Below are 11,437 nucleotides of genomic sequence, written 5' to 3'. Positions count from 1 at the left end.
GCGGCCATAGTCAGCTCAGAAATTAAAGAGTAACCGGCTAATCAGAAAAATAGTTGATACATCATAATAACATTATAACAACAGCCTTACAGATATTGATGAGGATTTCACAACACAGCAAGGTAAGCCTATAATGTTTACTGTGATTATTACAGCAGGCTTGGCCGAATGGCTAATGTTTTGTTGAAATGGGCTGTGGATGCTACAATGAAACGTTAACCTTTGCCTTTTATGAAGATTTCTGATGCAATCAGAGCTATCACACTACTATATTGGTAGCTGTCAATGATTTCTTTAGAACGTTTCTATGTGCCACAATATTCAATACATGCAGGAACATGTTTAGTCTTCTATGTTATTCTATAGTCTTCTAAATTATTTAGTGTATGTCAGTGTCTGATGGGATTTTCGAAATTGTTGATTTGTGAATAGCCAACAACAAATACTTGTATTATAACTATTCTAAACTATTCTAACTTGGCAGTATTTTCACGATTTCTTATTCTATGCTTATTATTAGATTTTTAAGTGTCTTACATTTATACTTTCTGTAATTTCTCCTAAAAGTATATAACTCTGATCCACAGTATGAGTCATCGAATTGATGATGTCATGAAGCTGTGTTCAGAGTTATCTGCCAATCAGCAAATCCAGACCACGGTGAAAGGCTCAGGGAAGGGAGCAGCAGCTGCTGGTGGACTGGCCTTCGCTGGAGGGTTAGTTGGGGGCCCTCTTGGTATTGCAGTGGGTAAGTGGGATCTAACTCACAGAAATATACAAAATGTGTATGTTATGTACAATCGTAATTTAAAGTTCCCATGACATGGTGCTCTTTGGATGCTTTTATATAGACCTTAGTGGTCCCCTAATACTGCATCTGAAGTCTCTTTTATATAGACCTTAGTGGTCCCCTAATACTGTATCTGAAGTCTCTTTTATATAGACCTTAGTGGTCCCCTAATACTGTATCTGAAGTCTCTTTTATATAGACCTTAGTGGTCCCCTAATACTGTATCTGAAGTCTCTTTTATATAGACCTTAGTGGTCCCCTAATATTGTATCTGAAGTCTCTTTTATATAGACCTTAGTGGTCCCCTAATACTGTATCTGAAGTGTCTTTTATATAGACCTTAGTGGTCCCCTAATACTGTATCTGAAGTCTCTTTTATATAGACCTTAGTGGTCCCCTAATACTGTATCTGAAGTCTCTTTTATATAGGCCTTAGTGGTCCCCTAATACTGTATCTGAAGTCTCTTTTATATAGACCTTAGTGGTCCCCTAATACTGTATCTGAAGTCTCTTTTATATAGACCTTAGTGGTCCCCTAATACTGTATCTGAAGTCTCTTTTATATAGACCTTAGTGGTCCCCTAATACTGTATCTGAAGTCTCTTTTATATAGACCTTAGTGGTCCCCTAATACTGTATCTGAAGTCTCTTTTATATAGACCTTAGTGGTCCCCTAATACTGTATCTGAAGTCTCTTTCCCGAAATTCAGCCTTGGTGCAGAATTACAGCAGGTTGAGAGTGGGGGTGTGGCCATGATGTCTCTCTCTCATGGGTGGGCCAAATTCTCTGGGCGGGCAAAGCAGAGAAAGGGGAGGTAACCTTGCTCCTTATGACCTCATAAGGAGCAAGATTCCAGATCGGCCCATCTGAGCTTTCATTTTCTCAAAGGCAGAGCAGGATACCCAGGGCTCGGTTTACACCTATCGCCATTTCTAGCCACTGGGGGACCATAGGCAGGCTGGGGGAACACATATTAATGTTAAAAAACCTCATAAAGTGAAATTTTCATGCCATGGAATCTTTCACAAATTCTAAACCCTCTTCCCCTGTAGGCGGTGCTGTTGGAGGCCTGCTGGGCTGCTGGCTGACCAGTGGACAATTCAAACCGCTGCCTCAGATCATCATGGAGCTCAGTCCTCAGCAGCAGCAGAAGCTTTACGATGATCTTATGGTCGTCCTGGGAGACGTTCAGTGGACAGATTTGGCTCAGCTAACTGCTCTGGTGATGGGCAACGCCACCTTGAAGCAGCAACTTACAGCCGCCCTTCTCGGGTATATTTCCAAGGAGCTCCAGGCGGAGGTGCACTACGTGGATTAGTGTCTGTGGAAAAACTGGGATAACCTGACTCAGGGGCGCACGTGCTCAGGAGGACGGAGTCTTTGAAAAATAATGTGAACTGATGTTATGAAGTTGGACAGACTTTTTTCATCAAATGTCAAATCACATTTTGTAAAATTGCACAGATATCACAGTCCTGGCAAAAGGTTACACTGGGTAATATGAGGTTAGCAAATGACTGTATAACTGGATTAATTTATTATGTGAGGTGCACCCATCAGTTGAATGAATTATTTATTTATTAAGCCTTTGACGGTCCTGATAATCATGGTTCAGATACACGGATTTCAATTCAAAGGATTATGCACTTAACTGTACAATGTGGAATATTTTTGATTTGATAATTTATTAAGTTTAAGACTAGGAATTGACTAGTATATGTGCACAGTATATTATATTTAAATTATTTCATCAGTTAAAAAAAGGCTTATGTATTTCTCTGGTTCAGTTTTCCACAGCACACTTGTTCATCAGGATTACATCCATCTGTGATTCGAGTGTGAAACAATAGTGCTTTAAATTACTTGGCTGTTCACTCTTTGCTGCTGAAATTACTGGTATAAAATTGTCATCTTTTCCGACAAACCCATTAAAAGTAACAAAGGGCCCTTTGACTTTCTTAAGAGTCATATATCGAGGCTAAGACTTTCCCGATTCAAAAAAAATGTAAATAACAATGGAATAAGAAAAACCTATAGAGATAAAGTACTTTATTAATCCCAATATAAAAATGCAATTAATCAAAGACATCAAGCTAAACGATGCAGAACAACGGAAGAAAGAACTGACTTTTTACGAGTGAAAAGATGCAATAACTCATTCATAGAGTTGGAAATATGTCTTTATTAGTAACTACACATATTTTATTGCACCCTCAATGCTCACACAGAGCCATCAAAAAAAAAAAAAAATACATATTACATAGAGGAACTGAGATAGAACTCCAGTATTTATCCCACCAAGAGTGTGTCCTCATCAGAGAATACATAGTAGGGAACCTCCAGGTTAAGAGGCGCTGGTCCCTTTCTTATTCTTCCTGAAGCATCGTAGTGGGAGCCGTGGCAGGGACAGTAGTAGCCTCCGAAGTCTCCAGCACTGGCGATGGGCACACAACCCAGATGGGTGCACACACCTAGGACGACCATCCACTTGGGGTTAATCACTCTATCCTTGTCATGCTGGGGGTCACGCAGCTCCGAAATATTCACACCCTCCTCTGCGGCGATTTCCTTCTCTGTGCGGTGGCGGACAAACAGCGGCTTTCCCCTCCACTTGAAGGTCATGTTTTTGCCTTCAGGGATCTCACTGAGCTTGATCTCAATCTGGGATAGGGCCAGGACATCTGCTGTCGCACTCATTGAGGAGAGAAACTGGGTGACCACTGTCTTGGCTGCATACACACCAACCACAGTGGTCGCTCCAGTGAAAAGGTAAGAGAACGACCTTCTTGCATCACTGCTGTCCTGGGAGGACTTGCTGGGGTCGGTAACCTCGGGGCGACGGTAGTCTGTAAAGTCAGGAATCTTGATATCTGTGTGGGCAAGGCGGATCCCCCCAGGAGCTGGAAATGAGACATACGATGCAGTTTTTAAAAAGATCCCATGGCATGAAAATTTCACTTTGAGTTTTTTTTTTTTACATTATTATGCATTCCCCCAGTGGCTAGAAATGGCAATAGGTGTAAACCGAGCTCTGGGTATCCTGCTCTGCCTTTGAGAAAATGAAAGCTCAGATGGAATCTTGCTCCTTATGAGGTCATAAGGAGCAAGGTTACCTCCCCTTTCTCTGCTTTGCCCGCCCAGAGAATTTGGCCCACCCATGAGAGAGAGAGAGAGACATCATGGCTTTCAAACGAGCAAAGTGGCAGTTGGTCAAGGCCACACCCCCACCCTTGCACCCCCCTCTCTCCTCCTCAATAGCTACAGGCACAGAAATGGCACATACTAAGGAAAGCTCATTGTGGGACTGGCTCTAGTGGCTGTAATTCTGCACCAAGGCTGAATTTTGGGAAAGAGACTTCAGATACAGTATTAGGGGACCACTAAGGCCTATATAAAAGAGACTTCAGATACAGTATTAGGGGACCACTAAGGTCTATATAAAAGAGCCTTCAGATACAGTATTTGGCGACCACAAAGGTCTATATAAAAGAGACTTCAGATACAGTATTAGGGGACCACTAAGGTCTTTATAAAAGCATCCAAAGAGCACCATGTCATGGAACCTTTAAAGACAAAAACAGCAGATGGATTGTAAAATATACAGCATCTTACAAAAACATTCAAAAATAATGGATTTCTCTTTCCCACCGTGTCCTCATATAGGTTTAATTAATAGAAGATCTAATAATCATAAACCATACAAACTAAATGATTTCTGCTGAATTAATGTGACCTTGGAAATTGGATCACTTCACTTTAAAAATGGTAAAGACATTTTAAAAATTCGAATTCTGGATTAAATTAATAATATGCAGTATAATACTGGTTATACTGTATCCATACGCATTGCCGTTAGATTCCTGAAACCAAAGACACCATTTTAATTACAATATCATACTAGTCAAGGATATGATTACTTCCCCTTACATGGGCTACAATACAGCACATCAGATCAGGTCTAAACTGGATCTACAAATCAGGACACTGTCGATGTAGCTGCTAACAATTGTCGATTGATCTGATTATTTTTGTTTTCGAATAAGCCAATTAAAGTTGACATTCTTAAGTTGCTTGTTGTCCGCCCAGTCCAAAAACCGAAGATTTTAGTTTGCTATCACTGAAAACCAGCAAATATTCACATTGATGAGCTGGAGCCAGTGAATATTCAACGTTTTCTGTCGATCACAATTAGTAATAAGTCATTAAGTCCAGTTTTAGTGTTATGACGCAGTTCAATAAACTACAAGGATTTCCACACACATCCATCTTTCACCCTCCCGCCCCCTTACCAGCAGCAGGCGCCAAGTCCTTGGCTCCAGGTTTCACCAGGCTTTTAACTGCGTGTTTTGTTGAATGCAAGTACGGGGCAAGAGCCCCGGACCGAGCGGCCACGGACATCATGTCTGCTCAAAATAAGAGATCCCAACAACGCAGCTGGGGGACAAGTTCTTGTGTACAAACTTCACGTGCATTGATGCTGCTTTACCTGAAACAACCCCGCCTATAAAACGTACGGTCTGACCAAAGCGCTCCTTTCCCAATATATCGCGTTTTTACATAGTTTTGAGGTTATTAATTAATGCTAGAATCACACTTTATAGATTCTGTGTTGATGTATGGCGATAGTTAGATATACAAGGGTAGAAACCATACCTTCATACACAAAGACTCATTTAGTCCAGGCATTATCCTAAGTCAGCTGTGTCCAGGGGTCCTCGTGATGTAAACAAGGGTCCTCTCACAAAATAAGGAGAGCTAGCTACACAATGGTAACATGAGACATAAGGAAAAGAAAAATGAAAATACCCAAAAGAAAACTATTCCTTCTAATTATTTTTGCGTATGTGGCTTTTTCACTCTATGCTGCATACAATGTCTTCTTTAGCACCAAAGTAATCTCCCGCGTTCACAGGGTGGTAAAGAAGGAGTCTGGAGCACTCTCGGGTAATTTCCCTGGGAATATTACCGTAATCTTCCGATTGCAAATAAACTGCCTGACATTTTCATAAATCGACAGTTAGAAACTCATTTTTTATGATAGATGAATGAAAAGATGGATGGCAAATGTGTATTGTGTTTGTAGGTGGTGTCAGAGACGGCGGTGCTGTTGCTCCGTTTTTAGCAGGTGATTGGAATCCGTGGGAGGATGAGCAGGTGGACTACAACTCTGCTCTGACCAAAAAGAGGGAGGCCTTCAAACAGCACCTGGATCGAATTGACAAGAACAAACCCAAAAGATACAGGGTACAAATCTGGGGGAAAGCTGCCATAGGTAAGGCATGGTATATGAGGTGTCATTAATCCGTCAGAGTCTGCAGAGAAGGTCTGTGTTGTGATTTGGGTGTGAAAAGACGATACCGTGACTTTACAATGGCGTCAATTTTCATCTGCTTGTGTGCATTCAAGTACAAAGCATTTATACAAATGTTTCCCCTTATATTGAATTAAATAAAATCATTAAATTTAATTGTTCATGTCTTGTGATTGATGATTTAGTTTGACTTCTGGTTATTATACTTTTTAAAACAATATACCTTTTTTAAATTTTCCATTTCAAATTTGTCATGTAGTCATACATACACTTATACAGTGGAACGTAATGTTATTTCTCACTTAAGACGAGGTGCAAGGAATACAGGAATTGGTCAATAAGAAATGGACAAGTCTGAGTGTTTTGTATAAAAGAATACAGAATCCAACTGCATATCATTTAAAAACTTCAGAAATAACTACAGGCTTAGAGTAATGTGATGAAAACATGCAGAGACCCAAAGGGAAAAATAGCTCTGGAAGCTGTCTCCTTATGTTAGTAGCCCCTGCAGCATTGCCATCAGTCCTAACTCACATTGTGCAGCCATGCATTAAACACTTTAACTTCACAAATGATGGGAGCAACCAAAATACTTTAAACATTTGCTATATGCACATGGAGTGGATGTGGATAAGTTGAAAATAAATAATTATTGAAATGTATTCAAATTTATAATTACTTAAAAGTCTTAAAAGTAGTAGTTTCCTAAATGTATTAACTATTTCATAATTTGGATGTTATTAATACATTACAGTTGCAATGTTGTTGCAGAGGGCTGGAAGATACTTTGGTGATCAAGCTGAACAGTGTTTGGATAGGGAAAATTGTACTTTAAACAATAAAAAAGCTAAATGAATATAAAAATGTAATCAATGTTAATAAGCGAAATGTGTAAGAGATATTGAGTGTCTTCTTGTCCAGAATTAAGAGTAGTAAATCATATTGGTTGTAGCTCAGACTGTAAATAAAATAAAGTCAACCAGATTTAACAAACATGTAGCTCAAACATGTTTTGATGGATTTTAAATAATCTCTCTAATACATAATTCTTTCTTACTTTAAACTAAATTCTTGCATGACAAAGAGGAATACAACTGATGCTCCCTGTGAGAAAATTACATTGTTCTATTTATCATTTGGAATAAAACCCCCCTTTGCTGGATACTTCATTTAATTTAGTCCACAGACATAGATGTAGATAAAAGACTATATAAAACTGATTTATGCTCTGCTGCGGAAGTCAGACATTAGAACAACATAATGGCACTGCACATGTTGATGTTTTAACTTCAGGTAGCACAATGCATTGAACCCTTCTTTGCTCCTCAGGGATTTACCTTTGGGAACATATTTTAGAGGGACCCCTCAACCCTACTGACAAGATCGCACAATGGAGAGAAGGAGAGCTGCAGTCAGGAAAGATTGATTTCAGGTAACAAGTCATAAATGCGATACCAAGCATGTATTCTGCTTTTGTGACTCTGCGAAATGCACCACATCATATAATAACTACTGTGGGAGCAACCATCCGACAACGTTTTTGTTCCCTTTTTTGACCTTTGGAATGCGCCGTGGTCGACGCGCTTAAACAAGACTCAGAATGACTCCACAGTTTTCTTTTTGTTGTCACGTTTATTTTTCCTTTTCACTCAAGCTTCAATGTGATACGTGATTGAGACTCATACCCAATGAGGCAGAACTATTAAATTGGCTTGTTCTCCCCCTCCACTCTTGTCTCTTCATCTTTAGTTTCTACACAGGTCCTGCTGTGGTCCAGGGCCATGTCCCTCTGGATATGCATAGCCTGGTGCTGGTTCTGAATGGCCGCGAGCAGCAGAAGGTCTCTTACTCTACACGGTGGCTGGAGCACGTCCAATCTCTGGTACAGTCCCACACAGTGTCACATGTGGCTGTGGTCCTGCTGGGCAACGAGCACTGCAACAACAACTTCATTGCCCCTTACTTAAAGAGAAATGGTGGCTTTGTGGAACTGCTGTTTCTAGTGTACGACAGCCCCTGGGTCAATGACAAGGATGTCTTCCAGTGGCCTCTCGGTGTCGCTACGTATGCTATTTCTTACTAGTCCTACGTGTGCGTGCGTGCGTGTGTGCGTGTGTGCCTGTGTGTGTACATCATTAGTGCTCAACATGAGTACATTAAACTGCGGATTGTCTTTTTACATGAATAACGTCTAACATGTTGCTCTGTTTTGCTCGTCTCTGTGCAGATATAGACAGTTTCCTATGATCAGGCCAAATGCCCAACTGATTACCTCCAACAGGCCATACCTCTGCAATTTCCTAGGAACTGTTTACAAAAATTCCTCCAGAGAGACTCTCATGCAGGTGCTGAAACAGTCTGGTCTGGAAAAGGAATGCATCACCACTGCCAGGGATAAGTAAGTCATTGTTTAGGACTAATATGGAAGAGTAAAGCTTTTCTTATTTTGTTTTAATGACTGTATTACTTGGATAGTGTCTTGTTTTAAAAAGACTGATATTGAGAATATTAAAGGTGCTCTAAGAGATGTCACACGTTTTTTAAGCTACAACATTTTTTGTCACATACAGCAAACATATCCTCACTATCCGCGAGCTGCCTGTCCCCTGAACACACTGTAAAAAACAAACAAAAAAAACTGGCCAACCTGCACCACACAACATAACAAACAGAGCTCCAGCGTTCCAGCCAATAACCAACAACAAGGATTTGGGGGTGGGGGTGGGAGTTGGGGGGTGGGGGGTAGTGCGCGGAAGCACCATGGATGTATTAAGCACAGAAGGGAGGGAGAGGGGACGGGATGAGGAGGAGGAAGGGGCGAGCTAGCCTCGCTTTGTTTGAAAATACTTTGATCGTCAACAAGAAGTGCCGTCACCCAACATCGCTTAGAGCACCTTTAATATCAAGACCTTCTCACTGAGACCTTCCTATTGTATCTAACCTATTTTTGTTAATCATCGGGGCATCGGGGTTCTAACACTTACTGAGGCATCACATTTAAGGGCTTTGAAACTATTTTCAAGGTCTTGTGGGGTGAAAGTAGATTAAATTTCAGGGACTGACATGACATTAGTTATAATTAGACACCACAGAGGCTGAAGAGGTTAAACCTTGTATTATTAAACTGAACTTTCAAATGCATTTTTGCACAGAAAGAGGACTATAAGTTTGTCCCCCGTCATTTTTATTAGAATTGTGTTATATACTTTACTTAAATGTGAGCAGTTTGCAAACTTTACCCACATTTTACATTTTAGGGATGCTGCTCACACAGAGGGCTGTGGTTAGTCTTTTTTCTTTGACCAGGCTTCACTCACAGGAGTGATACAGATGTGGTACATAATGCAGTTTGAGATTAGAGGTGTGAATCTTCACTGATCTCACGATTCGATTCGATTACGATTATCACGTCAGCGATTCAATTCGATTCGATATCTTGATGCGTCAAATACATTTTTACTATTAAAGCCATTCATAGCTTTTCAAGCTTCAAAAACAAAACAATCTGCAGTGCTCTAATACTAAATAAATTGGATACATAAAACTACAGTGAGCCCATGGCATGTAAACAGTTTACATTAAATTGTAAACAGAAATAATCGATTATGAGCCTGCCGATTATCGATGCAGCATCGTCCATGTCCGCGATTCGATGCATCGATTATATGATTAATTTCAACACCTCTATTTGAGAGGAATTTTTCTCGATTAATAATGTCAGGGAAGCCTGGTGTTATCGGTAGCTAGATTTATGTTTGGACATTTTCAATGTAGAATTGTAGAAGAGATTTTTCTCTTTTTACTTATGAAATTATAAACGGAGTTGAGGTGACATATCTGAATCATGAATTGTCTCATTGGAACAGTACTGCGATATAGTGTATCTTGCATATTTCTTACATGTATTCCCTGCCTCAGGTGGCTCCCTCAGGAGACAGCAGACAGCCTGAGACGCTATCAGACAGCTCTGGCTGAGAGCGAGCTCACTCTCTGTCCAGTTGGAGTCAACACCGAGTGCTACCGCATCTACGAGGCCTGCTCGTATGGCTCCGTGCCAGTGGTGGAAGATGTACTGACACCTGGGACTTGCGCGGCAGGGCCCAGCTCCCCACTACGCCTGCTCAAAGCTGCAGGAGCACCCTTCATCTTCATCAGCGATTGGAAGGAGCTACCGGCCATCTTGGAGAGGGAGCGAGGGATGAGCCAGGAGCAGAGGGTGGACAGGAGGAGGAGGCTGCTGGAGTGGTACGCCAGCTTCCGTCAGCAGATGAAGGAGAGGTTCACCGAGGTCATCGAGGAGACTTTCTTCAAGAGCGGCTGACCGTTATACAGGGGTAAACATTCAATATCAGTTTAATTTATTTGTGGAGAAATGTGACCTACTACTGGTGTTGTGAACCTGATGATGTTCAGTGTAATATTCCCGTGCGGGTTATTATAAAACCATTTATGTATGTTGTAAAGCTGTCATTACTAGTCAGTAAAGGGCCCAATGACATTACTGTGTATTTAACATCTTAATGTTTACAATGGTGGAATGTCCAGGCGTTTAGAAATACTAAATGATAAACTACTGTTTTTGTAATCCTTACATTCATTTAAATTTTATATCTGTTTGTACGCACTTAATATTGTGATTTTAAAAAAAAAACACTACACATAAGGAGTAGAATGGGATGATAATTTGTTTTTATGCCTTGTTTGAAAATAGTAGTTAGAGCTATTATTTTGCATTGTGAGCGAATTAAAAATGTGTGTTGTTGCTGTGGCATGTGTCACTTTTCTGATCAAAACATGACAAAGTAATTTATTTTTTGTTCTTTTTCTTATTTATTTCAGTGGTGTGCTGCATGGATTTTTTTTTTTTTTAGACAGTGCAAAGAAAATAAATGAGTGTTGTCCTGAGGAGAAATGTGTGGATGTGCTTGTCCTGGGCTTTTATTTTCCCTGCAGATGGCGCCGTGGACCAGTTAATTTTCAGTGGCTACAATGATCTCAGTTGAAATGTAAGGCAAAAGTTTTTGAAGTCGGATAAAATTAAAAGGGAACAACTTTCAACTTAACTAAATCAACACAGATCAGGTAATATAATGGTGCAAAAGAATGGTGGCTTGGTATCTGCAAAGTTTGTTAAACTTATACTAAGACAAATCATGTATTTGCTATGTATTTTACTATTTATTGTCTGTTTGGAATATTCAATGAAAAACTTCTTAATAAAATGCATGTATTGTATATTTTTATTACCTAAGAGCTTACTTGTATATGAGTGCATGGGTGTAGCTAGGAAATACAGGCCCACTGAGTATATTTTAACTGGACCTTTTATGGGCCC

General features: G+C 40.2%; 3 protein-coding genes across 6 annotated transcripts; 2 read left to right on the top strand and 1 right to left on the bottom strand.

The window, feature by feature from the left end:
* Positions 1 to 2,737, top strand: zgc:112052 (protein C19orf12 homolog). 2 transcript variants are annotated; one of them, XM_028585985.1, is made up of 3 exons: positions 1 to 122; positions 588 to 748; positions 1,844 to 2,737. In XM_028585985.1, exons 2-3 carry the CDS (start codon positions 589 to 591, stop codon positions 2,107 to 2,109), a joined length of 426 nt encoding a protein of 141 aa, XP_028441786.1. In that variant the 5' UTR covers positions 1 to 122; position 588; the 3' UTR covers positions 2,110 to 2,737. The 2 variants fall into 2 exon arrangements, with proteins under 2 accessions (XP_028441786.1, XP_028441785.1); XM_028585984.1 differs by having other exon boundaries at positions 568 to 748.
* Positions 2,738 to 2,953: 216 nt separating this feature from the next.
* On the bottom strand, positions 2,954 to 5,423 carry LOC114559949 (cytochrome b-c1 complex subunit Rieske, mitochondrial). Its single transcript, XM_028585006.1, has 2 exons — positions 5,081 to 5,423; positions 2,954 to 3,691 (listed from the first exon to the last, which is right to left on the bottom strand). The coding sequence occupies exons 1-2, from the start codon at positions 5,190 to 5,192 to the stop codon at positions 3,081 to 3,083; spliced, it is 723 nt and encodes a 240-aa protein (XP_028440807.1). The 5' UTR covers positions 5,193 to 5,423; the 3' UTR covers positions 2,954 to 3,080.
* A 94-nt stretch (positions 5,424 to 5,517) lies between these two features.
* Positions 5,518 to 11,337, top strand: rxylt1 (ribitol xylosyltransferase 1). 3 transcript variants are annotated; one of them, XM_028585004.1, is made up of 7 exons: positions 5,518 to 5,735; positions 5,875 to 6,063; positions 7,432 to 7,534; positions 7,852 to 8,166; positions 8,330 to 8,500; positions 10,021 to 10,436; positions 10,942 to 11,337. In XM_028585004.1, the coding sequence occupies exons 1-6, from the start codon at positions 5,588 to 5,590 to the stop codon at positions 10,421 to 10,423; spliced, it is 1,329 nt and encodes a 442-aa protein (XP_028440805.1). In that variant the 5' UTR covers positions 5,518 to 5,587; the 3' UTR covers positions 10,424 to 10,436; positions 10,942 to 11,337. The 3 variants fall into 3 exon arrangements, with proteins under 3 accessions (XP_028440805.1, XP_028440804.1, XP_028440806.1); XM_028585003.1 differs by having other exon boundaries at positions 10,021 to 11,337; XM_028585005.1 differs by lacking the exons at positions 5,518 to 5,735; positions 5,875 to 6,063; positions 7,432 to 7,534 and having other exon boundaries at positions 7,899 to 7,984; positions 10,021 to 11,337.
* Positions 11,338 to 11,437: the final 100 nt, after the last annotated feature.

This window comes from Perca flavescens, chromosome 8, assembly GCF_004354835.1.
Source record: "Perca flavescens isolate YP-PL-M2 chromosome 8, PFLA_1.0, whole genome shotgun sequence".
Lineage (NCBI taxonomy): Eukaryota > Metazoa > Chordata > Actinopteri > Perciformes > Percidae > Perca > Perca flavescens.
This window is presented reverse-complemented; position numbering and strand designations above follow the sequence as displayed.

Excerpts from the sequence above, each read along its gene's own strand:
- zgc:112052 (XM_028585984.1), top strand. The coding sequence starts at position 99 with ATGAGGATTTCACAACACAGCAAG. Across the intron at positions 123-567 it reads GGATTTCACAACACAGCAAG|TATATAACTCTGATCCACAG; the intron begins GTAAGCCTATAA and ends TTCTCCTAAAAG. Across the intron at positions 749-1,843 it reads CCCTCTTGGTATTGCAGTGG|GCGGTGCTGTTGGAGGCCTG; the intron begins GTAAGTGGGATC and ends CTTCCCCTGTAG.
- LOC114559949 (XM_028585006.1), bottom strand. The coding sequence starts at position 5,192 with ATGATGTCCGTGGCCGCTCGGTCCGGGGCTCTTGCCCCGTACTTGCAT. Across the intron at positions 3,692-5,080 it reads GGACTTGGCGCCTGCTGCTG|CTCCTGGGGGGATCCGCCTT; the intron begins GTAAGGGGGCGG and ends TCTCATTTCCAG.
- rxylt1 (XM_028585004.1), top strand. The coding sequence starts at position 5,588 with ATGAAAATACCCAAAAGAAAACTATTCCTTCTAATTATTTTTGCGTAT. Across the intron at positions 7,535-7,851 it reads TCAGGAAAGATTGATTTCAG|TTTCTACACAGGTCCTGCTG; the intron begins GTAACAAGTCAT and ends CTTCATCTTTAG. Across the intron at positions 8,167-8,329 it reads TGGCCTCTCGGTGTCGCTAC|ATATAGACAGTTTCCTATGA; the intron begins GTATGCTATTTC and ends GTCTCTGTGCAG.